This window comes from Sorghum bicolor, chromosome 6, assembly GCF_000003195.3.
Source record: "Sorghum bicolor cultivar BTx623 chromosome 6, Sorghum_bicolor_NCBIv3, whole genome shotgun sequence".
NCBI lineage: Eukaryota > Viridiplantae > Streptophyta > Magnoliopsida > Poales > Poaceae > Sorghum > Sorghum bicolor.
Genome location: NC_012875.2, coordinates 58,955,820 through 58,982,987, shown reverse-complemented (window position 1 = coordinate 58,982,987; position 27,168 = coordinate 58,955,820). Strand labels below are relative to the sequence as shown.

Sequence of the window (27,168 nt, the reverse complement as noted above, 5' to 3'; positions counted from 1 at the left end):
ACATCCTTACAGTGGAGTTGTCGGCGCGAAGGAAGAAGAAGAAGACCGTCGATGGAGATCGGCGAACACCGGGCGTAGTGGGAAGAAGATGTCCAGCGAGCAGTCGAGACGACGTTTTCCAAAAACCTGATACGCCCCCTACCCCGTGCAGGGACACGAGGAGACGTAGGCTTCGGAGCGTGGCACGTCGGCGACGGGATGGAGAAGACGGCGGCAGCGCAGTAGTGTGGCGAGGAAGAGATGAATCTCAGGTACAAAGGACGACGTCTCGCCCTATATTTATACACGCGTCGCACGTAGCAAATAGGCAAGCAATCAATCACCGTATATGGAAACTTTACCTGCCATTTACGCACTTGCCATAATACAAGAATAAGCCGCGCACCCGCAAGGGTTGAAGCGGAAAATTGCGGGCCAACTCGCTCGGCGAGGCAAGCGAGCGCGCGCGTGTGGTTCTTCCTTTTTCTCTCCTCAATTGCTTCAATAATATGGAGATAGCTTAACTTTTTAAGTTGGCCTCACTCCACTTGAAGTAGCAAGGTGGGACTAAAGTCCCCCACCTTTCTATATATACATGCATGTATGAGTGGGCTTTATATGAAATTGTTTGGCCCAAGGCCCAAAACATCTAACATATTGTACGGATGACAAAACCAAGTGGGACCCGCAACCTGGTATGGCAGCTTTTGGTCTTTGTATGCAGTTTTTTTTGACAAATTTTGAATCATAAAAATGCAAATATTTTTGGACGGAGTGAGTATGTCTAAAACAGCTAATACGGAGCTAAATCAGGCTATAACGGGATATAACGGTTAAATTGTACATGAATACAAATAGCGACACCCTAACTCAAAAGGCTATAGCGGACTATATAGCGGTACCTGTAGGAGATTTAAAACTACGGTGTAGATACGAACTGACGAAGAAGCAGCAGAGTGCGTTCCATTTCTGTTCCTAAGCGACTCCTTCCTGGCTTCCTCCCTGGTCTAGTTTTATTCCGTTGATGAGTTGCTTCCAACAATCAGAGTGCTTCCTCCCAACAACCCACGGCATGAGCCCGGAGCTAGGTAGGTGATCGAGAAACGAGCAGGAAGCAGCTGGGTGACAGTGACACCTTTTTAAGAGGAAAACACAGTAGTTACCTGCATACCTTTCTCAACCGGCGCCAGTACAAATTCGGATGCGCAGCTGCAGGACGGCATATGCATTCAAGGCATTTCAAGCACAACACAATACCTGCTGCTTTCTCTGATCGAGCTTCGGAGGGCGGAAGGCCGGAAGCAGCATCCATGGCCTCGCGCCGTGGACCACCGGAGCCGGAGCAGGAGGCTGCGGGCGGTGGCGGAGGAGGAGCGGAGGCGACACGGAGGAGGCCCAGTGGGTGGCGAGCCGTCGCCTTCATCATCGGTCTGTCGCTAGCTGTTTTCATCCACCTCCACGCATATGTCTTCAGCTTCAGTGCTTCAGCGATGGCAACGGGATTAATGTGTGTGTGTGTGTGCGCGCGCGCGCTTGGAATGGCATGGGATGCAGGGGTCTACGCGGCAGCTTATATCGCGGGCAACGCCTTCTCCTTCTCCCTCACCAGCTACCTCATCGACCGTTACAACATGAAGCAGAACGCCGCCACGAACGTGAACAACATCTTCTCCGGCACGTTCAACTTTGCGCCCGTCGTCGGAGCCTTCGTCGCCGACGCGTTCTGGGGCAGGTTCAGGACCCTGCTGTTTGGAACCGTGGTCGGAGTTGCTGTAAGTTTTTTTGCCTTGTGATCATGTCACATGTTTTCTCTCTTGATCGACATATGCAAACCACCAGTTCTAAACATTTCTCTGAAATGACATTACTATTGTTTTGGGACTAGAGAACGATCGATCAAATGATGTGTTTTGTTTGTGGCGTCATACAGGCAATGGCGGTTATCACTCTATCGGCGACTATCCATCAGCTTAAACCGCCGCCGTGCAGCCCGGTGGCACAGCAAGCCGGGACGTGTGTCTCCCCGTCGGGTCTGCAGCGAGCCGTGCTCTATCTCGGCATGGGGCTGCTCGTGGTGTCCGCCGGCGGCATGAACCCGACTAGCCTGCCCTTCGGCGCGGACCAGTTCGACGAGAGGAAAGAGCAGCACAAGGGAGGGCTCACGCGCTTCTACAACTGGTACTACGCCGTCGCCATGATAGCCACGTTCCTGGCGCTCACCGTCGTGCTGTACGTCCAGGTCAACGTGAGCTGGGGCCTCGGCTTCGCCATCCCCACGGCGCTTATGGCCGTCGCCTTCGTGGTGTTCCTCGTCGGCACCAAGATGTACGTCTACGTGCCGCCCGAGGGCAGCATTTTCTCGAGCGTCGCACGGGTGTTCGTCGCGTCGTGCCGCAAGTGGAGGCTCCCGCTGCCGCACCCTGACGACGCGCGGCGCCAGGAGGAGCTCCTGTACAACGCTCCGTCCGCCGTCGGGAACGGGCGCCGCGTGTTCAGGCTCCCCCTTACTCTGCAGCTCAGCTTTCTAAACAAGGCGGCCATCGTGACCGACGCCGACGAGGAGATACGGCCCGACGGCTCCCCGGCGAGGCCGTGGAAACTTTGCAGCGTGCAGCAGGTGGAGGAGGCCAAGTGCCTCCTGAAGATCATCCCCGTGTGGATCTCCGGCACCCTGTGGTTCACCGTGGTGACGGAGCTGATAAACTACACGTTCCTCCAGGCGTCAACCATGGACCTCCACATGGGGAAGCACTTCACCATCCCGCCGGCGTCGATCGTCGCCGTGCTCTACCTCTCCGTCGCGCTATTCGTGCCCGTCTACGACCTGCTCATCGCCCGCGCCGCGCACCGGGTCACCAAGGCAGGACGCGGCATCACCTTGCTCCAGAGGCAGGGCGCCGGGCTGGTGGTCGGCGCGCTGGCGTTCGTTGTCGCGGCCGCCGTGGAGCGCAGGCGGAGGCGCTCCGCGGTGGCACACGGCGACGGCATGTCCCCGCTGTCCGTGTTCGTCCTGGCGCCGCAGCTCGCCGTGATGGGCGTGTCGGGCGCGTTCAGCATGGTGGGACAGACGGAGTTCTACAACACGCAGTTCCCAGACCAGATGCGCACGCTCGCCAACGCGGCGTTCTACTGCGCGCAGGGCATCAGCAGCTACCTGGCCACACTCGTGGTCAACATCGTGAACGCGAGGACGAGGCAACACGGTGGGTCTGCGGGATGGGTCGCCGACGACATCAACGCCGGGAGGATCGACTACTTCTACTATGCCATGGCGGTGCTCACTGGAGCCAACTTCGTCTACTTCCTCGTGTGCTCGCACTTCTACCAGTACAAGGGCGAGCAAGCCGCTGACACTCTTGGTGGACATGAACCTGCAACGGACAGTGGTAGCATAAGTGAGAGTGAAGCCGCACTCCTAAAGACATAGTAGTAAGCTAAAGGGACGTTCCATTTTGATAACTAAAAATTGGTTCTATATCATTCTTCCTAGATGCAGCAACAACGATGATTCAACATGATGATAAAAAATTAATATACCCTAATCTTGAGTGAATTGAACTACCTATGGTCTTGACTGCAAGAGCTTTTATCTTGTGAACAATTCTTTTATGGTTCTATTGCGGTTTCTATAGTTAGACAAGGACAAATTTTTATATGTTATTATGATACAAAGACAAATCACAAATCACAAAAGCAACAATTTACTTATACTAGTTGGTTGTACAAGAGTGTTGCCTGAAATTATCTTAAATTTTAGACACCTGAGATATAGAGAAGAAGTGCAATATCAATGTCGTGGCACCTAATTAGTATTGATGCGCTACAACTATAAGCAGTATGCATGATTATACAGGACCTACTCCTAAACAAAACAAGTAGCCAATTTAGAGAAGGGAACAAACCATAATCATAACCCTTGAAGCAACCTTACAAACCATTTTGGTCTTGGTTAAAACTGGCTCTGATCATGACCGTTTTAGGTACTAGGTAGTGATGGCTTCTCTAGTCTTTGATGCAGTCCACGACCCACAAATCGCTCCAACACTCGTACTCTTTGCGTTATTTTCCACCAGTGGCTCTCGATCGCTCACTTCTTGCTGTCCTGATCACCTCACTCCCCTCCGAATCCGAATAACCAGCAACCAATGTTAGCCAACAGTGACGCTCGCGTCTTGACCCATGCATGCGAGACACGTACTCGTCCCCTCCGTCTTCCTCTTCGTCGTCGCGCTCTGTACCATCGCCCTCCTACCCCCGCCTCGGTGGCCAAGGTCGACGTCGTTCTTCCAGTCGTCTTGGCTGCCTCCGGTGAACAGAAAAGAGCACGACAGCGCCGACGACGGTCACCCGTGCGACTATTCAGACGGACGATGGGTGAGGGACGATGCTGCCGACGTGACGACCTACACGGAGGAGTGCCCGTTCCTCGACCCCGGCTTCCGGTGCACCCGGAACGGCCGCTGGGATTCCTCCTTCCGGCACTGGCGGTGGCGTCCTCGCCGCTGTGACCTCCCTAAGTATAGGCAGCCATGGCCATGTCACGACGCGACACATCTTCTTCAATTCCCCGATGTTCCCTACCTGAATCATGTCAATGGTTTAAGTTGTTTGTTAGGTTCAACGCGACGGACATGCTGGAGCAGAGCCGGAACGGCAGGATCGTCTTCGCCGGAGACTCGATCGGCCGGAACCAGTGGGAGTCCATGGTGTGCATGCTCGCCGCCGCCGTGCCGGCCGCGGCCAGCGCGTCGTCGCCCAGAGTGTACGAGCAGTCCGGGAAGCCGATCAGCCGGCACAAGGGCTACCTCGCCATGGTTTTCGCCGACTACAACCTCTCCGTCGAGTACTACCGCGCGCCCATGATCGTGATGGTCCACCGGTTCCCCGCGGCAAACGCGACAGGCAGAGGCGCCGTGAGGGGAGCCGTCCGCCTGGACGTGCTGCCACGGCACGCCGACCGGTGGGCCGGCGCCGACGTGCTCGTGCTCAACACCGGCCACTGGTGGAACCAGCACAAAACCGTCAAGGCGTATGTGTATATGCCATGGTTATTTAATTTGTACTCTCTGGGTAATTAATAAAACACTAATTTGAGGATGTTGTGCGTGTGTGGCTCATGAGCAGAGGGAACTATTTCATGGTTGGCGACCGCTTAAACAAAACCATGGACATCAAGGAAGCTTTTCGACGGTCCCTGCAAACGGTGAAAGATTGGGAATTGAGTAGTGCTCGATTTTCCAAAAGCCATTTCTTCTTCAGGAGCTATTCTCCCTCGCATTACAGGTAATTTAAGCTAAGTAAGTGGTGTTAATTGCATTGTGATAAAAGAGAACTGTGGCTTATGGTATGACGATATATATATATGATCTACCAATTGCGACTATTTAAGGAAATCTCCATGGCTATAATGCTCAACCCAACAATCTTACTTAGAAAATAAACCTACTGAACTTTATTCTTCCTGAGTTATTCAGATAGAGGTGATTGCAGGGCTAAACATTCCAGTCGTAACCATGGTTTTTGTGCACCTGAAAATGGCAGCAATGGCACCTGGAACACTGGTGGCTCGTGCGCCGGCAACCGAGAACCACTGACCACTAACGTCCACTTCGGTGAAGAGTACTCATGGATGAACACAATGATTGCGAAGATGACAGAAGGTATCAAGAGCCAGGGAAGGAAGGCAACATTTCTAAACATCACTCACATGACGGAGCTCAGACCAGATAGCCACCCGTCAGGGCACAGGGAGCCCGGAACGCCGCCCGACGCGCCGGAGGACTGCAGCCACTGGTGCCTCCCCGGCGTGCCGGACGTTTGGAATCAGGTCCTCTACGCACATCTTTTGTCCACAGGGTATGGCACGCGCAGGAAGGATAGATAAATAGTCGTCGTATTAGTACGTGTGTATGGCGTAGACCGTGCCGTCTTAAGGAAGTTTATCAGCTATTGTAGCATTCTTGTTTTATTTAACAATTATTGTTTAATTATAGACTAATCAGACTCAAAAGATTCGTCTCGTAAATTACTCTCTAACCATATTTTTAGTTTTGTAAATAATTTATATTTAATATTTCAAGCATATGTCTAAATATTCGATGTGACGGACAGTAAACTTTACCGTACGTAACCAAACACGCCCTTAGCCCTTAGCGTGGTTTGCTCGTAGAAATTTAAGCTAACTAAAATAGGTGTATTTGTACTACTACAGTTATATACATTGCTTACTTTTACAATGACTTAGAATGTATCTTTCACTATTAGTTTAGTTCTGCGCTGGCACAACCCATATGAACATTTGAAAGGGCTCTTAAGTCTTAACTCTTAAGGGAAGGAATAATCAAACAATTACATAACAGTCTTAACCTACAACGGAGAAAAGCTAATCTTACGTGCTGATCTACATATCAATCCTTAAAACCACTACTTTACAAACTACAAAATCTCCTAGCGCCGGCTGCTTGTGTGAGCAGCAACGCTTGTGCCAAGCACCTGTCCAAATGTACGTATATGGTGGCTTTTTTTTTTTGCAGAATCTACGGGTGACATTGTACTTGTCCTAAAGACAACATTGAGGATCGCCATTTGATAAAGATGGAATGCAAAACTATTAAGACAACCACGATGGAGGTGTTTGAAAGACACAACTGGAGTTTTAATAATAGACTTGCTTTTTAATTGTGGTTTTTGGAAACACTTTTTTGTTTTCTCCATGGCTCAAAACTTCTTTTTTTGAGATTTCTTAGACCGTTGCTCCCCTGCCTGTAATAACGAACAACCATATGCATTGATCAATACAAAAGCTAGGATATCAATGTATTTCCTTTTTTAAAAAATAATATGAATTCTATTACTAAAATAAAAGTACATTGTTTTTAAAAAGCACCAAGCGCTCACACAATTCAAATAAATAGACACGTCTCGTAGAATTGCTTGTAGTCCATAGGCATATATAATCCAAACTTTGTAATGGAAAACAATATACAATTTCTGCACTCGGCCGACTGCATTAGTTAGCCACTTAGCCCACAGTCACAAGCCATAAGTCCGGTGTTTTTGCACGAAACAGAAGCTTATGCATTTCCTACAAATCAAACCCAGAACCCTTCTCCTCACGTGATCCTTTGTTACCATCCTAGTATAGAGTTGTTAGGATAATCATTACTTTCAAACCTTGTCAGAAACAATTTCCATAGGCGGTTCATGTAAGGATCCACACGCAGAAATTATATTTTTCACATGTTTCTTATGTGAGCCCCCTTGTGAAAATATCTGAAGACATAAGTATTTTTATAATTGTTTGATTGATATGGTTCGTTTTTTAAATGTAATGGCCAGTTAGCCTTTTAATTAACTACTAACCCCACTAAATCCTAAGCCACCTGAACATTTACAATACATTGATCTAGGTTCCAACTAAGGCCTAAACGGGCCAGCTTGTGCGTAATGAGTATAGAGCAGCTCTGCGAGTACAAAATTTTCTCTTAGCAAACTAGGTATATATGTACAATAGCAAAAATCAAAGTTTTCTTTCCGACCCAATCTCTGATATTGAATCCCACTCATGCTTTCTTCTCTACTGAAACAAACACACCATCCACATTGATCCTTGGAACACCTAGGAGGTTTATATCTGGAGTCTTTAATAGACCTTTATCTTTGTTTGTGTTGTCCTAGTCTTAATCTCGCCATCAAAGAATTGACACCATGCATGATTGCATTGTAAGGCAACTTTTGCTCTCTTGCATTAACCTTGTTCCTGACGACATCTCACCACTTCCGAAGTGAAATCACCGATTTGGGGCATGCTTTTTCATCAAGGGATAACCATGTTGCACCACATGTTTTGTAGACCAAAGGGAAATCATCACGTAACAATAATTACATAACAATGATCGCATGCTATCTAGATCACGGTCCACAATTATTTTGGAATAATGTAGCAAAGTCCAATAATAAATTAAGGCGAACATGTTCAAGACTCAGCATGCCAACATTTCCTCACAAACTTGCACTTCAAAAGGCATTGACCTCCGTCCTGATCAAGTTTTTTGCATATTGGGCAACTTGTATCAAATTCTAAATCTTGATGTTTTATATTCATGTGTACGGCTAGGGTATTGTGAACAAGGCACCATAATAATTGCTTTATCTTTGTAGGTATGATAACTTCTAAATTTTTCCCTAGCCAAAACTATCTTGATTCAGAGATGGATTGGCACACGTCTAGCCTGACACTCCCTTTTACCCTCTAAAACGCGATAAGCTGACCTAACTAAATGAGTTCCTTTATGTCGTAATGCTAAGACACCACGTCCTCATATTCTATGTTCACTGGAACAAGCAAGATTTTTTTTGTGCACCTTCCTCACATAAGGTGTCATGTACTAATTGAACATTCACCCTCCACTGCTTGGATCAATGAGTTTAGAAAACTCGGCTAATCTTTTTTGTGAAAAATAGACCTATCGCTTATTCAAATTCAGCCATTTGACAACAAGTGTTATATACCTACCACAAGAAGTTTTGTATCCTAGATTCCAACCTTACACACTAACATGACAATTATAGGAATGCAAATTGCGTAAAAGTAAATGTGGAAAGTAAAGAGGGTAAGGAACATGGTGATGCTATTCTAAGGTATCAAAGAGTCATGAATCCCTACTAGTCCTTGTTGGAGCACCCCACACAAAGGTCTAATCCCCCTTGATCCATACATGGACCAAGTGTTCTCTATGAGTTTACCCTTCTCCACTCCGAAATGGTTGCTGTGGATCACCATGACCGTGCACACCTTCTTAGGCCTCTCACAATCACCACTGAGAGATCACCAAGAACGACAACAACACTAGACCTTCTAGGTGGTGCTTATCAACAAGAGTAACAAGCACAAACTCTCACTTGACCCAACAAAGTCTGATCAGAAGAGTGGATGCAACTTGCTACTCCCCGAACACTAATGAAGTTCTTAATATTCAATTAAGACTTTCTCTTAGACCCAAATGTATGTAGCTAGTTGTTCATGGCTTCCAAGAGGCTCTAAATGCATGAAAGACTGGAGTATATATAGTCCAATCATCAAAACTAGTCGTTCTAGAAAGTATTTTGTTGTCAACACTTGTGCAAACAACACATATGGGAATAGCATGGCATGCTAGAATTGTCTTGCTAGCATGGCTAGATTAAAAAAAGGTGCAAATCTCTATACCCTAGTCTTTCTTTATTTTTTGACCACATAAAGTCTACCATGATAACCAAAGCATTTTATGCTCATCACCTTGTTGAGCACACCAAATTTGGCAAATCAATGTATCGCTCTCCTCAAAAAAGTGATCATGTCAGATCAAAACAAGACATCACATAAGTAGGTATAGCTTGAGCGATTGCCTTGATTAAAGTATCTTTCCCCAGTTCGTGACAAAAAATTATCCTTGCGACCTTGGATTCTCTTCTACATCATATCCTTCAGGTACAAAAAGGTATTGGAGTTAGATTGCCCAATACACAATAGGAGACCTATGTATTTTTCACTTCTTCCTCATTCATAATATCCAACATATGCCATGATTTGGTTCTTTGCATTTTCGTTTGTATTCTTACTAAACATTGTGGATGACTTTTCCTTATTTATGATTTGCCCTGAACAACCATCATATGAAGACGTATGATAAGTGCCTGGTGTATTTGGAAAGAGAGGAACAATTTCATCTTTAATCACAAAGCTCCATCGCTGGAAATTGGAAGCAACTCTTCAGGAATGAAGTTAACCTTCATCTCTTCAGACTACCTAGCGCCAAACGTGTCTTAGTAATGAATTGGATCAATACTTTGTAATTTGTTTGCTTGCCTTCTGATGTTCCTTTGTGTAATCCCTTCTAGGTAAGAGTCTTGTGTAATCCCTTCTAGGTAAGAGTCTTAGGTTAGTTCTCTTTCTCTCTGCTTTGTTAGCAACTAGCTAACTTTCATGTACTTTGGCCTTGTTTTGTTTTAATATATTTCACCGAGGAGCAAGCTCCATAGTCTCCTTAAAAAAATTGCACAAATAAGTTGGACCCCATCCATCAACTTCCATGAGAAGCAAAGAGTGTCATATGTGTAAATAGATGATTCGAGCTTAGTGCATTTTGGTACGCTTTCACATCCTTCAAACTATTTGAGTTGTACTAAGTACCAAGGAGAAACCTTCAACACATTAAAGAACAAATGTGTAAGACATGATCCTCCTTAGTGTAGTCCATTTCCTCATTTCTTCATTCTTTTGAATTCATTCACTTCGACGACGCTAGCTTTGCATGATTAGCTCGGATAGATCAGGTACTGCATTTCCTTAGTTTGATCCGCTCTTTTCTCTCTCATGCAGTTGTTGCTTCCGGCTATTTATCCAGTTGCCAATCAACATTGATCCGGGTTAGCTAGGATAATTTGTTAGATTAGCTCAACACTAGCTTTTATATGGTAGGTAAGACAGATCTCCTTGGTGTAGTCCATTTCCAAATTTCTTCGTTCTTTCAAATTCATTCACTTCGATAGCTGGCACTACGCTAGCGCATGATTAGCTCTGACAGAACATGCATTGCATTTTCTTAATTGGATCCACTCTTTTCTCTCTCGTGTAGTTGTTGCTTTCGGCTATTTATTAAGTCGTAAATCAGCATTGATATGAGTTAGTTGTGTGATATTTGTTCTGTGAGCTCACCACTAACTTTTATATGGTAGGAAACTATAGGAATACACCTCATCTTCATGTTTTTCCAAGCATCTCTCATGAAAAGCCCATATTTGGCATTATTTTCTCTAGAATTCATCGTAAGCCTTGTTCATATATTTTGCGGTGTATTAAATGATACCTTGCAAGCAATTTTGTACATCACGTTGCATAGACCAATACGGCGTAAATATTTTATTTTTTTGTGCCCCTTTGACATTAGAATCATTCCACTTCTCAGACATTACGCCATCATTCATAAAGATTTTCATTTCTCTAATCACTTTCGACCCAATTCTATACAAGTATTGCCTGTATAAAAGTGCTGGTATCCCATCATCTATTCAGCTGGAGTGGAGCCGTGGTACTATTGTAGAATACAAAATACAAATATTGTAAAATACCAAGATACCTGAGAAATCGAGATCAAGGGTCGAAAGAACTTGAGAGACTGAAGTACAGATTAGCTTATTTGCCAAAAAAAAAACAACGAGGTTGGTAAGGAGACCCCCCAAGCAGGCAAAGTGTGAGAAATGGTGTGCCGTGCCGGTGTTCTTCCGTCGCTATGCAAAACAGCAAAAGCGATTGAAGATATACAACATGACACCAGTGTGTGACGAAACCATGTCACATATTCGTTCAATGGCTCGAAAAAGAGACTGAAACGGACACTGGGCGGATGAGGCAGCACCAGATCTCATATGCTAGTCGATGACAGCTAATTGACAGTCCTTCAGCCCGCTTATCCCTGCAGCGTCCTCGTTGGCCTCCGCCGACTTCAAAGGCCCACCCCCCGGTATAAAAGCGGATCCATTCCGTTAGTTTCCCACGCCCAGAAAAATATCGAAACGAGGACGAAAATTAGTAAGAATTACGGAAAAGCCCCCCTCTCCAGTGTGTCCGTCTCTCTCTTCCGTTTCTCTCCTCCGGCCTTCGTCTTCCTGCTCGCCCCCGTCGCCAATTCCCTTCCCCACCCAAACCCTAGAGCAAGGCTGAATGGCCCTCGCCACGAGCTCGCGAGAGACTCTGCACCGCCGCCGGTGACTGCTGATCCGCCCGCCCCCGCCGCGCCAGGCGGCGCCCGGGGCCCTGTGAAGGAGGAGGCGACGATATGGGGTCGAGGCAGCACAATGCGCAGTTCCACAAATCCAAGACGCTCGACAACAAATACGTAAGGATTCTCGCGCCTCCCGACTCAGATCCGGGGGGAATTCGTGTTCTGTTGCTGCGAATTTTGGGGTTATCTTACTCTCACTCACTGTGCCTGGGCCCGCGTGTGTGCAGATGCTTGGAGATGAGATAGGGAAGGGGGCGTACGGCCGCGTATACAAGGGGCTTGACCTGGAGAATGGTGATTTTGTGGCCATCAAACAGGTCTCGCTGGAGAACATTCCGCAGGAGGATCTCAACATAATAATGGTGATTTTTTCTTTTTAACTTTATCATGCACAGGAACTGACAAATTGCGTGAAATGTGGTTTCGAGGGAGCTGTGGAGCTAACACACAACGACTGCAGTGCAGCTATTACATGTAGTTTCAGCTATGCAGCTTGCCCTTTTGTAGCGTATTTTTTGCTGTGAGATTACATCCCAGGGCTAGGTTCTGCTAGCTTACTCATGTGAGTCGTAAGCAAGCTCCCTGTTTGGTAGGTTCAAACTTGGGAATTATAGCAGAAGTCAAGGACGTGCGTTACTTGTGTTTTGGCATGTTAATTGGTCATGTAGCGAGTTGGTTATACGTTTGCTGATTGCGATCATATGGAACTTTTGACCTGTTAATTGTTTTATGTGTGGAAGATATGATACACATGGGTCCGTTTGGAAGACCGATTCGGTTCCGATTCTAGCAAGAAACGGTAGAATCCGTGCCAAACGCAGATACGTTTTATGTTTGCTTCTTTGGAACCCGAAACACCGGAAGGCTGGTTTTGCATGGATTCTACTTTCGCTACTGTGTACTAATAATTATAGTTTTGTTAATAATAATCCTTTTCTAGTGCAACAAATTAAAATGGGTTGTATCGAAGTTGTTCTTCACCCACAAAAAGTTTAGAATTTTTTTGAAGCATAGTTCATTTATATGATTTTTTTATAAAAAGAACTCTTTTAGGCTACCATCCAAACAGTTTTGTAAAGTGATTCTGATTCTTCACCTGAAATGTTTCTGGAGAGAATCTTGATCCGAAACGTTTCTACGAGAATCTGGATCCCTACCAAACGCACCCAGTTCCACAAAAACATTTGTAGTATGATATTCTATTGGGATCTCATAAAAACATGACTCATGACATAAAGGATCGCAACTTTAGGTGCATTTTCTTGATACAATTGGCTTGATTATCTACAGCAATGTATTATTTCCAAATTTACTACCTATAGACAAGTTTTGTTTTGTCACATTGTTCACGAGAAAAAGTTTTTCTGCATTTTCTACACCATGACTAATAGTGACTGCAGCCTTATTTGCCTTTGCAAGCAAACAATGACATTTTGAACCTCTAGAACCTTCATGCAATTGATGGATTTGTCTTTTGGCTCATAACTACATATAAGTGGATTGGCAGCAAATAAAAGCAATGTGTAGGCTGACGCGTGGTTCATCTAAATCTAATCTATAGTTGTATAGGTATCATGCTTGATGTGTTGGTGTTAATTTTGTGAATTGTTTGCTATGTTAGTTCTCTTTCATCAGATATTGGTTTCATGTATCACCTAACACTTGAAGTTGATCTTGAAATCTATGTGTATCGCTTGTTTAAATGTTGCCCTCTGGAGCATATCTGATGCATCTGTCCTGAGCTTGTGAAATATCAACTTTAGTTGTTTGTTTATTTAACATACGGACATACTGTTGGACTTACTTGGCCACATACGTCATCAAGGACCATATGATGCATTTTAGAACACCGGGAAGGAAGTAATACATTTTTTGCATTCTTCTTGTATAACCATCCCTATTACTTTCTTATATAGTTCTTGTTAAAACATTTCCCCCTCTTTTTGGTGAATATTACTCTTTTCTGCAATTGCTATTGTATTCCTGATGCCTAGGGTTCTAATTAATTGTCTTTGTGCATGTTTAACAATTCTGCACAATGCTCTTCATGGTTTGCTGGTATGGTGTATGCAGCAAGAGATCGACCTTTTGAAAGTAAGTTTTGTTGTTTTTATGTTATACAGCTATAATCACATCTCTATTATTTTTCCTGTTAACTTCCGCAAATCGATTTCTGTTATATTCCTTTTAATCAGAATTTTTAGATCTTTTGCATGCTTTACTGGTGTTAGGTAGGAGTTGCTGTAGCTTATGAAAATTCATAAAGATCACATTAAATTCTTGCTTTGGTATAATATATATACTGTTATACACTTTGAGGTGCTTATATTCCATTTGTTGATCATTTAGTACATCATACCTAGTATCTCCCTAAACATGTATAATGTAAGAGGTAATAGAATCTGGAAATAGTAACTAGTGTGGTGGGAAAGCTAAAACTATTTAATCTTGCAGTTGGTTTTAGTAGCTTCTATTGTTTCTGAAATTGAAAGCAGGACCTTGATTGTTTTATGCACTTATGAGGGACTCCAAATCTTTTGTTTTTTTTTGTGTGCAGAATCTTAATCACAAAAATATTGTCAAGTATCTGGGATCACTGAAGACAAAGAGCCACCTCCATATTATTTTAGAGTAAGCATTGAAATGTCTTCATAGTTGATATGCGGTAGAGGTCTAGTGAATTTCGACATGGAAGTTCTAATACCATAGGTATAACTGCAGGTATGTAGAGAATGGCTCACTTGCCAATATTATCAAGCCAAACAAATTTGGACCTTTTCCTGAATCTTTGGTGGCTGTATACATTGCCCAGGTGCTTGTGGTGGTTACTGCAATACTAATACTTTTCCCTTTTCTCCTTATTTAAATCTGATTTTAGTTTTATGTGACCAGGTGTTGGAAGGTCTTGTTTATCTGCATGAACAAGGTGTCATTCATAGAGATATCAAGGGTGCAAATATACTGACTACCAAAGAGGTTAATGGCTGTATATTATTTGCCCCCCCCCCTTTCAATGTTTCAATAATTGAATTGGGAAAAAAAATATTGGAACACCTAGATCTGAGTGTTGTTAAAAAAAAGGTGCAAGGACACTTATCTTGGAACTTGGAAGCAACCTTCTAATACCGTAATTGGAAGCATAAAACCATGAAAACATGTAGTGACATGACTGATGCAGCAAAAAAGAAAGAAATAAAGGGGCATCCTAGAGATAAAATCATGGACAAATAGTGGGCTAGCAGAGATTTTGGGAGCATTAATTGTTAATACGAAGTGTGTATCCGCCCTTAATTCTAAACTTGCAATAGAAACATAGCAGTAACACATTTTCTCTATATATCTTCATTTGTGTTCCCTGCTTGTTTAGGGCCTTGTCAAACTTGCTGATTTTGGAGTTGCCACTAAATTGACTGAAGCTGACATCAACACTCATTCTGTGGTCGGCACTCCATACTGGATGGCGCCTGAGGTTGGCTATTGATTAACCATTTGTTGAATACAATGTTTCTACTGAATTATTGTCCTCTATGCCACTTAGCATACTGGAGTAGTTTATTATCTTAATTTTGTGTCTTACTATTAAATGAGTTGAAGGTTGCTGGTTCCATTGTTCTGTGGATGTAAAATCTGTAGAATCAACAAAGACTAAGGCAACCATTAATTTAACATTAGTTCATCAAGTTGACACCCAATTCATAGAAAATATAGCAATGTCTGCCTATGTGGGGGACAAATTGATTAGAACTTGGGAAGATGATCATGAGGCCAGTAGAACTTATTTACACCAATTTGTTACATTGTTCTGGAATTTCTATATGTATTTTCAATATTTGGTGATCATGGTTTTGCAAATACACGCCATTGGCACCACAAAAGTAATAGATTTCTAAAGGACGTGTAGCCCAAGGTTGACTAAACATGTCTAGTCTAGGCTCATGAGTTTTACTTACATATTCAACTAGGACAATTGGACTGAGTTAATTTGCAAATTCATATCACTGACTGTGTTTCTTACTCCGATAGATATATGGGATGATATTAATTGCTATGATGGCTACTATGGCCTTTCATATTTCACCAATAAAAACTATATAATTGCATTTAATAGTCATAGGATTTGAATTTCATTCATCGTCTTATCAACACATGACTACATTAGGTTTTTAATACAATCTGGGATTTGAGTTTCATTCATCATCTTATCAACACATGACTACATTAGGTCATCGAAATGTCCGGTGTTTGTGCTGCTTCTGATATCTGGAGTGTGGGTTGCACCGTAATTGAGTTGCTGACATGTGCCCCGCCATATTATGATCTCCAACCTATGCCTGCACTGTTCCGTATTGTTCAGGTTGGTTGCATACAGCTGTTTCGATCTATGTTCATCTTTGCAAGTTACTCTTTATTCTGCTATGTGAGTATACTATTTATTTTGTAGGATGTGCATCCACCAATACCAGAAGGACTGTCACCTGAGATTACCGATTTTCTCCGTCAATGTTTCCAAAAGGTTGTCTATCGTAATGTTATTTGAGGACTTCAATTTGTATTTCTTTAGTTACATGGTCTGACCTTTTTTTTTAAAAATAACTTTAGGATGCGATGCAAAGGCCTGATGCAAAGGCATTATTGATGCATCCATGGTTGCAAAACTCAAGACGAGCTTTGCCTGCTTCCCTTCGGCAACCTACTCCATTGAGGTATAATGAGAGTTTCCTGTGATAGTGAATACTTTGATGAACAGATATACAGTCTAGAAAAGTACAGACATCATTGACTTTTGCTTTTGCTTCATAATATATCACTAGATTGAATGTTCATTGATTATTTGAATCTTCTTTCCATTGAGAAGACTTAAATTCTCCTCCTGTCGGTACAATCAGGAACATCGACGGGGATGATGAAGGCTCAAGAGGTGATAATAGCTCTGGTTTTTGCGACACACCAGGAGATACTCAAACAACTATTGCTTCTAATGTTGACCAGGTAACACACTATCAGGTTTTTTATTGCATCATATTTAGCTCAGGGATTGATCCTCCCAAATTTCTGCAGTGCACCCACTATATTCTTAGCCTCTGAGGCTTGCCAATTAAAATTTATTTTTATTTATGCTGCTCTAGGAGAATGGGAAAAAAGAACCAATTATGGACTCTGATGCGCAAAATAAATCTGAAGGACTTCATGATGGAAATTTAAAACTTACTGAGGGCAGTAGTTCAAACAATGTGGCACTTATGAAAGATAATGTGGTCCTTAATAAAGATCCGACACTAGTTTTACATGAGAAGTTACCGGTGGAATCTTCATCTGGAGGTGCTGATTTGAATGGCAAAGTGATGGCACATGAACTATTGCAAGGTGGTCCGCCAAGTAAGGTAGAGCTGGAGAATAAAGAGAGTTCAAGTGTTGAGGATGGTGATGTGTTCTCCTTTCAGGCTGGAAGACAGAATATTGACTTCCAAAAGGTGAGATCTTTGTGCATAGCATTTTGACTCGAAGAAATCTTCTGTTAATTCCTTAATCAAGAACTGTAAGGAGTCACTATGATGCACATGCTTGTATTTTACTTTTTTATATGCACTCTACATATGCTTTCTTAAACAACCACTTGTTGTATGGGTGGAAGTTGGAAAAGCTGAAATAAAATGTACGAGTATATTTGAACTGCCTTATTTGTGTGAAGGAACAGAATGGGATTATGCACGGTCCATTCAATTTGAGTTAGGTTACAATTGACACCCTTTGATCGAATGATGCAGCCACTAGGCTGCCACTTAGGTAAATAATTTTCCAATGTAGCTGTTTACATGCAACTATGAAACCATCATGACACACATCTTCGTGAATCAATCTTGTTGGTTACTTGTCAATTGGTCTATAATACTTTCACTAGGTGAATAGTTCGCAATGGTTACTCATTATGAAGGTCTTGAATTTATTTTATTTTTATTGGAAGTTCTTTAAATTGCCCTTAAGTATATTCTGTCTTGACAGGTGGTTGAACCTTCAGTTGTTGAGGGGCCGAAACAGCTTAGTAGATTTAGTGACAAACCTGAAGATGCCTCTTTGGAAGATTTATTTCCACCAATCGATAAACGGGGAGATAATGGGGCTGAACCTTCGACATCAACTACTGTCCAAGAACTTCAATATAATGGTGTACACAATGAATTTGCGAAGGGGCTCAATGCCAGGGTGGAGAAGCAAAAAGAAAATGATAGCGAGTCCATGAATGGTGGAAAACTAATTGAATTTGCCATGCAACTAGAAAATATCGATGCGTCGGTACTGCACAACACTACTGTTGCTCTATCTATGTACCTTTGATATTTAAAATAGATGAATTTCTGTTTATTCTAGCTCTGATTTCGATGGTATTGGCCAATTTTTATAGGGTTTTGGTGAACATATTCCTGGAGAGAGTCTTTTCCCTCTGCAGGTGTGCCATGTCTAACTTCTATTACCATGATGCATTCTACAACTTCGGTCTGTGTTTGTGCAAAATTGATGTCAATACTTTGGCATATGTAATGATGTCCACTAGGCTGTAAGGTGCCTTCAGGGCTCAAGGCGTCACTGACGCCTTGCCAAAAGCAATGAGAGGGAAGGAAGGAACCAGCGGGAAGGCAACCACTGGTTCCAGTGCTTGTCGATATGGGAGGGGGTGGGGGCAGCATGCAGGCTGCTGGAACCATGTAAAGAGCTTGCTTTTGGGTCAGTGATGCTTGTTGCTGCTCCCCTCGCTCTGTTCAGAACACCACTGGTAGTGTGCCCTTATGTAGCTGCTGCTGGCACTTAATCGTGATAGGTGCAATGTGTTAGGTGTATAACAAGCCATGGACTATCTCTTTGAGAGGAGGATGGGCTGGAGTACCTAGAAAGGGTGACGAGCTGGATAGTCTAGGAAGGCAGTCTCTCCTATTTTCTTGTCTTATTTTCCTTTTCTCTTGAAATGCTAATATGTTTATGGCGTCGTGTCACCTTAGCACCTTAAATGCCTTGGCAACACGAGGGGGGTTGGTTTGCGATGCCTCGCCTCAAAACCTAAGAACGATGCTTTGGCAATGTTCTTGGCGAACCTTTACAATTCTATAAATATACATCTTCTATATATTGGCTGTCAGTTGTTCAATTCTGGTAATATGATTCTTGCAATTTTTGTGCAAAAGAATGCCCCTGTTGGTTGATTACATGATAAGTTTCTATTTGAAATATACGATACTTGCATTTTACATGAACAGTATATTGGATGGCTTATTTTCTGATAAACTTAACTGTTTACTGTCCTAAAAGAGATCACCCCAAAACAATTAATTATTCCTACTCAGTACAATGCATTTTTGTTTGACATTTAGAATATGTCCTGCTAACCATACATTGCTTTCGTACAGTTCTGATTGCTAGAGTTTGACCTTCAAATACCTTTTGTTCTCTATTTTTGTAGTCTGTGGAATACAGCAAAATAGTAGCACAACTGAAACCAGGAGAAAGTGAAGATGTAATACTGTTAGCGTGCCAAAAGCTTCTATCAATCTTCAGTCACCGGCCTGAGCAAAAACAGATTTATATGACACAGAATGGTTTCCTCCCGCTGATGGAACTCCTTGAAATTCCCAAAAATCGTGTATGATGTTTCACTGTGGTTTTTACAAACATTTTTTTCCTGACTCTTTACACCGAATAGTTGTTTGTTTTTTTTTATTTTTTCTATTATTATTTTTGCAGATTTTATGCTCAGTTCTACAGCTTATCAACAACATTGTAAAAGATAGTACAGGCTTCCTGGAAAATGCTTGCCTTGTTGGCCTTGTAAGACTAATATTCCAGAGCAATTCATGACCTTCATGCTCTGTTGACTTTGTGGGATAGATAGTTGATATTTAAAAGTTATCTGCAGATTCCAGTGGTGATGAATTTTGCAGAGCCAAATCGCCCAAAGGATGTTCGGGTGCAAGCATCCTTGTTTCTTCAGCAGCTTTGTCAAGCCAGGTATTTTTCTTTCTCCAACATAGTTGATAGTTGCTGACATTTTTTGATAAGAGTGGAAGGGACAAATGCTTTGGTGTACTAATTTCCAGTTTCCATCTCCAGCACCTTGACATTGCAAATGTTCGTTGCGTGCCAAGGTATCCCTGTTTTGGTAAGCTTTATGGAGCCTGACTATGCAAAATACAGGCAAGTCTGCTGGTTTAATTATTCCTCCATATTTTTCTCCTGTATTAATTTGTTTTAAATGGTTGGATCTAACTAATATACTGGAAAATATTTTAAATTAGCAGGGACATGGTTCATCTTGCAATTGACGGCATTTGGCAGGTCTTCAAGCTCCAGCATTCAACTCCAAGAAATGACTTCTGTCGTATAGCGGCAAAAAATGGGATGCTTCCTAGGCTGGTGAATACACTACACAGCCTGAACGAAGCAACAAGATTTGCCTCAGTCTCAGGGTCAGGTGCTTCAGTAACACAGAATGGCTCAACCCCCCGACGAAGATCTGGCCAATTAGACCCTTCAGTTCTTGAAAGTTGCAAGGCACGACTGGACCATCATCATTCATCTGGTTCTCTGCAATCTCTACAAGCAGATGCAGATAAGCACCATATATTAATGGACGCCTCATCATCTCCTAGGTTCAGCGATAAAACCGGCAGTAACTTGGAGAGGAATGAGAACGACTTGGTTATTCGGCCACCGAGGCTTAGTGTTTCTGCCGGAAGGACATCTACAGACAGATCACCAAAGCATGTAGAACTAGTTTCAAATGGTCATAATAGCGGTCAAAATGACCAGGTCCGACCTCTACTGAGTTTACTGGAGAAAGAACCACCTTCTCGACATGTATCTGGACAACTTGATTACGTTCGCCATATATCTGGATTGGAAAGGCATGAAACCATTTTGCCACTATTACATACATCGACAGAGAGGAAAACAAATGGTGAACTTGACTTAATGATGGATTTTGCTGGTATGTTAGTCTTTAGCATATTGGTGCATCCTCCCAGTGTGCATTATGCTTTTCACCTAAGTAGTTTGCTTTATGTTCCACTTTTCTCTCTTGAGTTTATATACTCTTTATCAAATGCTAACTTTTTCAGTTTTTGTTACACATGGACAAAGAAACCTAAAGATAGAATATTTCTATTCTAACCTTTCTTTACTCTTTATAACTTTATATGCCATCATTTGGTTATAGGTCTAATGTTTATCATTGAGATTTCTTTATGTTATATATTTCTCTATTTGGTTTGCTTCTCGTTCCACTAAGTCCTTTTTCCCCAAATTAAGGTAACTCCCCTATAAAAAGGAAGGAGTTCCTGGTTTCCAGTATTTGGATAAAACTAAAGAGAGTTACGGTATGACTATCCAGCACATTTTTGCATAATGTGATACACAAGTTAACTTGAAAGCACCTATGCTTAGTAATCCTGTTACAGACCAAGTAAAAAGGAGAAACCAAAGAGACATCAAAGAACCCTCCTGGACTATAGACCTACAGTAGTTAATTTCAGGATCAGAGCTGACTGTTCACATCTCCAAAGTACCTGTGTGCCTTGCTTCAATTATTTGCCTTCTCTGTCAAATGTAAGTCTTTATGACCTTGTGGTCGGGCTAGTATGTCGCTCAAGTTGGTTTTCCAATATTCTAGTGTAGCATATGCTCTTTTTAGTGGTAAGGAGTGTGTGTATGAGTTTGCACACTTCCTGTTGGAGGGGTTCTGTTTTCGGACCAGCGCTTCCTCTCGTTCATATGAAGATGTGCAGCTCTTGTGCATATTTACTAAGTTTCTTTTGTGTAAATGATAAGTAATGTCGTGTTTATTGTAACACTAGCATTCATTTGTGAACTGTAGAAACAATTTGGAGTACAGAAAGAATCATCTACTCCTTATTTGCAAAAGATGTGTAGCATGTATTTATTTATGTGCTAATAGATTGGTTTTTGAATTTAATGCAGAGGTCTCTAGACATGGAAGGGAGAATGGCCATCTGGACTCTAGTATAAAAGCTTCAAATAGAGTTCATAGTATGAAGTATGCACCTTCGGCAAGTGCCTCTAATGAAGGGGCATCAACTTCTGGAGCTGCATCGCAAACAGCATCTGGTGTGTTATCTGGATCAGGAGTGCTCAATTTAAGACCAGGGAGTACAACATCATCAGGCCCATTAGCTCAGATGTTCTCTTCCATGAGCGCAGATGTGGCACGTGAATATCTTGAGAAAGTAGCAGATCTTCTTTTGGAGTTTGCACAGGCAGACACCGTGGTAAAATCTCTTATGGCCAGCCAAAGCCTTCTTTCAAGGCTTTTCCAGATGTTTAGCAAGATAGAACCTCCTATTCTTCTTAAGGTAAATGTCTTAAACATTTAGTTTGTTCTGTTATGTACTTGTTCATGTGACTCAATTTCCTTGTGTTTGTGTTTGTTTGGTTATGGAACTATTTGTCCTTTTTGTGCAGATTCTTAGGTGCATTAATCATTTGTCGGGTGATCCTAATTGTCTCGAGACACTTCAACGCACAGATGCAATCAAACATCTGATACCGATTCTCGAGCTTCGTGATGGACCTCTGGTTTATCAAATACATAGTGAGGTGTGCAGTGTTTTTGTTAAAGACTTGCAACCAAGCATGATTACCAAGGAAAGAAATCCCACTAAGTAGCTTTTCAGGACGTCATTTTCCTTTTTATATGTTGAAACATTCGGAGTCAATACTTTTGAAAATTAAGTTATGGCCCATGTTCTATATCAGCCGGAGTTGGTCTACTACATACTATCTTCATTTCAAACTATAAGACGTTTTGGCTTTTTCTAGCAATGTATCTAGACATAGTGTATATGTATATCTAAGTGCATAGCAAAATCAATGTATCTAGAAAAGCCAAAACATCTTATAATTTGGAATGGTGGGAGTATTATTCAGGGGGTGCTGTGGGAGTGGGAGTGGGACTATGCCTAAACAAGTGAAGTAACAATATAGTATACTTCATTTGATGCCTTGTTATAGTAGTATGCAATATGCAATACATATCGCATACTCATAGTTGGAGTAGCAAAACATCTTACTTATTGCTTAAAGTGAGAACTGTAGACAGCAGAACAGCATTGTATACAAGATGACATGTTCTTGTAGCTGTGCTCTTTTTTTTTCGGTACCTTTTTAGTTTGAAATCTGATGCTATTAAATGCTAACTGATTTCTCAGCAGATAATTTGCCTTCCGTTGCGCTATTTTTCTGAGCACATAATTGACTGCCTCTGCCTTTCTGTCTCTAGGTCCTCAATGCTTTGTTCAACCTATGCAAGATTAATAAAAGAAGACAGGAACAAGCAGCTGAAAATGGAATCATCCCTCACTTGATGAATTTTGTCATGTCAGACTCACCGCTGAGGCAATATGCCCTGCCTTTGCTGTGTGATATGGCCCATGCTTCTCGCAACTCTAGAGAGCAGTTGAGGGTTCATGGAGGATTAGATGTGTACTTAAATCTGTTGGAGGATGATGCATGGGCATGCACAGCATTAGATTCTATTGCTGTTTGTTTGGCTCACGATAATGATCACAGAAAAGTAGAACAGGCACTGTTGAAAAAAGAGGCCATTCAGAAATTAGTGAAGTTCTTCCAAGACTGCCCAGAACAGTATTTTGTCCATACATTGGACGCTTTCTTGAAGATAATCACGTAAGAGTATAATAAGGCATATTTCCTGATTAGTTGCAGCCATGCTACAAATTACTGATCTGTACATTGTATACATGTTTTCGGCAGGAAATCTTCTAGGCTAAATACAGCAATGGCCATTAATGGTTTGACAACATTGCTCATTGCAAGACTTGACCATCGAGAAGCTATTGCCCGCTTGACTCTGCTGAAACTCATAAAGGTTTGATGTCTAGCCTTAGCTGGATAGTCCTGGATTTTTAGGACGCTCACTGTGAAATGATTCTTGTAGTTTGTAGAGTTTCAACTTTGTGGTTTATGTATTTTTTCCAGGTTGTCTATGAGCACCATCCTCGACCAAAGCAGCTCATAGTAGAGAATGACCTCCCTCAGAAGCTACAGAACCTCATCGAAGAACGCAGGGATGGACAACGGGGCGGCCAACAAGTGCTGGTCAAACAAATGGCCACCTCATTGCTGAAAGCGCTGCACATCAATACAGTATTGTGATTTTAGTGGGTTATGTGTTTTCCTCTCAAGTTGTATATGTTTGCCCTAGAGGAAAATGTGTCTTTTTTCTTTTTGCCTACTTTTCTGCTGTGGTGAATTCGCATGAGCACCAGACTCCCTTGTTGTACCTGATCCCTCTTTTTTCCGGGAGAAAGGTTCAACGTTTAGGTGCAGGATAAACTGGGCTTTCTATCCTTCAGGGTTGTTTATATTTAGCGTATGTTAGTGAAAAAATTGTAAATTAGACATCTAATTAAAAATACAAAACCCAACTTGACATTTTGTTGCATGTTAGTAAATTTTGCAAGATACTTCTTCTGGGTGTGGTAGCTGCAATCTTCTGCTGCAATGGTCTTAAGAAATATATTCGGTATATATACAGCGCATGTTTGCAGTAAGATAAATGGCTGATATTGAGGAAAGCAAAGCACAGATTTTGATAGCGGCTGCCCAGAGGTTGCGTTGAACTGAGCCGGCGTCCAACCTCTTAGCAGAGTGCGTTTAACAAGATGCAAGAAGACATCACAGGTTCAAAAGATGCATTACATTACATAATTCTTAAGCGTATACAATGAGATGCTCAACGACTCATGCCAAATTCACGGCATACAGGACTGTTGTTTATTTCAGCTTCATGAGTTCCACAAGGAAAATTTTAAACTGAAAAACAAGTATTCCAAACAATTATAGATGCTCTGTAGGTGACACGCAAACTCCAATCTACGCATTCTGAGCTCCATGTGCTTTCCAGAGGTTGTTCCATTCCACCATAGCATCGGCTGCTTTGGTGAAGATTGCATTCTTGGGTCCTAGCTTCTCACGGACAATTCCAGCTAGCTCCTTAACACAATCATCAACAGTAACTGCAGTCCTAGATAGCTTGAGCGACTGGAAGAATGGAAGAACATCATCCATGATTTTTACGCCTTCCCAATCTTTCAAGCTCTCCAGAGCTTTACCTGCTTCTGCATCACTTCTCATCACATAAGGCAGTCCAGTCTTCACACCATATCCCAAGCTGTCGCAAACTACTTTAGCACATAAGCCATTCCATATGTCTTCAAGAGTATCCCATCTGTGCTTCCCTTCCTTTCGGAGACGCAGGCCTGGGAACATAGCAGGCCCCAGCACATCGCGGTTGAATGCAACATTTATCCCACTCACAGGCAGCATCGCACCAAGCGGAACTGTCATCACAGCATCCACATAGGTTGTGTTTCGTTGATTTCTCTTCACAACATGAGTCATTGGGTCGTAGTCAGCATTATGCATCCACAAACCACATGAGAGCATGCACTCAACTCCCTCACGCAGGCTGAATGGGTAACCACGGACAAAGTCAGCACCTTTCCGGTATGGATCATAGAGTGTGTTGAAAAAGAAAGGTGTAGCAGGTGTTTTCAGATTGGCCATGTGCTGTGCAACAGCATCAACAGTCAACCCAGCAGTGTCCTTCGCTGGGAGGCAATTGTCATCAATTGAAATCACATACTTCTTGCGTGAGACAAGATACCCGAAGTAACGGCATGAGTGACCAGAGAAGTTTATGGATGAGGAACCAAGCACCCCATTAATATCTGACTTGGTGTAAACCTTGAGATCAAAACCTGTAGGGATTTGAAGATCCTCTGCCATGTCTGGATCTTTGACAACAATGATGTGGAAACGAGAGAAAAATGGCCGCCATGCCTCAAAGAAAGTGGTCAGGTTGGGCTGGAGTGCCGCAATCACAATGTCGACCTCACTATCTTGAATTTCCAAAGGCATCTTCTCAGGTAATCAAAATGATGTAAGCAGCAGCAGGTCTAGAACCTCTCAGAGCACCCTGCAGACAAGCAGATGCCATGTGAACACAAAAAGCTGATGTGACTATGTGAGCATAATAACTCAATGAGCAAAGGGTAATATGGTGTAAACATACTTGTGGGGAGGACTGGTACGAGTGGCTGCTTAATGTTGAGCAACTGAACAGCCAAGATGATTTCCTCACAGCCAGTTGCCAGAAACAACTTGAGAACTTTCTCTGTCAGCTTACCAGCACTGAGGGTTCTCTGCAATCAAAATGCAAGGACACATTATAAAACACATTCTGATCTGTAAATATTGGATCGCTCGTAACGTAAGAGGACATCAGTCCGCACACTCCTGTGCGGCTGTGATATGATTTCATTTTCACCTACATCATCATAACTGAAAAATGATAAATGATTCCCAAATTCCAAATGTGTGGGTTCAGAAACCGAATTGTGACCATCATATTGCTGCGGGCTTGTTGTGGAGTGCCTCATCATGAGTTCATGACCATCATTAAGGCATCCCCTACTGATTCCCCATACCTTGTCAACTCTATCATGACCGACTTACCCATAAATCCAGTTCTTTTTAGGTAGCATTAACAAGATCAACTAAATCAATGCAGTATCAAACAAGGAAACACAATCAAAACTGCTGATACATCACCGCATTTGACAACTTTTAGCAAAGCGGGAGATCCCATAACAAGTGATCGGAACCCTCGCCCCCTCCTACAATTCCACAAGTTCTATCAAACGTGCACGCGGCACAGCATAACCAGAACGAATCAGGCAGCATGTAACCGCTGAAGGAGCGGGCAAACCCAGCCCGGTGCACCATGATCAATCCGAAACTACTAATTCCACATCGCAAAATGTGCCCAAACCGAAACCACGCACGCGGACGCGTAGCCTTGGCACCAGTACAGTACAGGTAGTGGGAACAGATTCGAGAGGGGCGGAGGGCGCGGCGGGGTACCTACACGGAAGAGGTCGATGACGAGGTGGTCAGGGAGGTGGGAGAGGTCGGCGATGTGGGCGATGCGGAGGAGCGCGGAGTCGAGGGTGAGGGAGAGCAGCGAGGGCGGTCGCATCGGCCCAGATCTGGATCTCGCGCGCCTTTTTATAGCAGCTCTCTCCTGCAAGCAAAGGCGCCCTCCCCCCTCGCGGCCGTGCCACGCCACGGCCACGTTGCCCTCGATCCTCGCCCCCCGCACCCGCACCGCTCCCCACGCCCCGCTTCGTGTTGTTGCGTTTGCCGGCAGGGCAGGGCAGGGCAGGAGTAGAGCCGGCCGAGCCGAAGCCGAAGGCCAGGGAGGCCGAGGGGGCGACGACCGCTACCCGCGCACCAATCAGCGACTTTTCATGGCGTTTACCCCGTCGCCCCCGAATTTTTCCGCGGTTTTCTGCCTTTCCCTTGTCGGTACGCTTTGCCTTCGTGATACGAAGAGTGGTCA

The 27,168-nt window shown here is 43.2% G+C and overlaps 4 protein-coding genes across 6 annotated transcripts; 3 read left to right on the top strand and 1 right to left on the bottom strand.

Annotated features, from left to right (window-relative positions):
- LOC8082538 (protein NRT1/ PTR FAMILY 2.12) lies at positions 1,222 to 3,532 on the top strand. Its single transcript, XM_002448647.2, has 3 exons — positions 1,222 to 1,407; positions 1,534 to 1,751; positions 1,910 to 3,532. Exons 1-3 carry the CDS (start codon positions 1,290 to 1,292, stop codon positions 3,404 to 3,406), a joined length of 1,833 nt encoding a protein of 610 aa, XP_002448692.2. The 5' UTR covers positions 1,222 to 1,289; the 3' UTR covers positions 3,407 to 3,532.
- Positions 3,685 to 5,944, top strand: LOC8082537 (protein trichome birefringence-like 8). The gene is made up of 4 exons (XM_002448646.2): positions 3,685 to 4,496; positions 4,595 to 5,008; positions 5,104 to 5,262; positions 5,521 to 5,944. Exons 1-4 carry the CDS (start codon positions 4,159 to 4,161, stop codon positions 5,861 to 5,863), a joined length of 1,254 nt encoding a protein of 417 aa, XP_002448691.2. The 5' UTR covers positions 3,685 to 4,158; the 3' UTR covers positions 5,864 to 5,944.
- LOC8070270 (MAP3K epsilon protein kinase 1) lies at positions 11,501 to 24,207 on the top strand. The gene is made up of 24 exons (XM_002448645.2): positions 11,501 to 11,855; positions 11,969 to 12,103; positions 13,815 to 13,835; positions 14,299 to 14,372; positions 14,463 to 14,553; positions 14,634 to 14,717; positions 15,109 to 15,210; positions 15,964 to 16,095; positions 16,183 to 16,254; positions 16,341 to 16,444; positions 16,628 to 16,730; positions 16,868 to 17,212; positions 17,742 to 18,032; positions 18,142 to 18,186; positions 19,192 to 19,371; positions 19,473 to 19,556; positions 19,645 to 19,736; positions 19,839 to 19,922; positions 20,027 to 20,715; positions 21,705 to 22,096; positions 22,206 to 22,340; positions 23,023 to 23,429; positions 23,517 to 23,631; positions 23,742 to 24,207. The coding sequence occupies exons 1-24, from the start codon at positions 11,796 to 11,798 to the stop codon at positions 23,916 to 23,918; spliced, it is 4,014 nt and encodes a 1,337-aa protein (XP_002448690.1). The 5' UTR covers positions 11,501 to 11,795; the 3' UTR covers positions 23,919 to 24,207.
- On the bottom strand, positions 24,443 to 27,135 carry LOC8082536 (probable UDP-arabinopyranose mutase 2). Of its 3 annotated transcripts, none has more exons than XM_021462511.1 (3): positions 26,695 to 27,135; positions 25,836 to 25,969; positions 24,443 to 25,674 (listed from the first exon to the last, which is right to left on the bottom strand). In XM_021462511.1, the coding sequence occupies exons 1-3, from the start codon at positions 26,803 to 26,805 to the stop codon at positions 24,639 to 24,641; spliced, it is 1,281 nt and encodes a 426-aa protein (XP_021318186.1). In that variant the 5' UTR covers positions 26,806 to 27,135; the 3' UTR covers positions 24,443 to 24,638. The 3 variants fall into 3 exon arrangements, with proteins under 3 accessions (XP_021318186.1, XP_021318185.1, XP_002447266.2); XM_021462510.1 differs by having other exon boundaries at positions 24,443 to 25,743; positions 25,840 to 25,969; positions 26,691 to 27,037; XM_002447221.2 differs by having other exon boundaries at positions 24,443 to 25,743; positions 25,840 to 25,969; positions 26,695 to 27,004.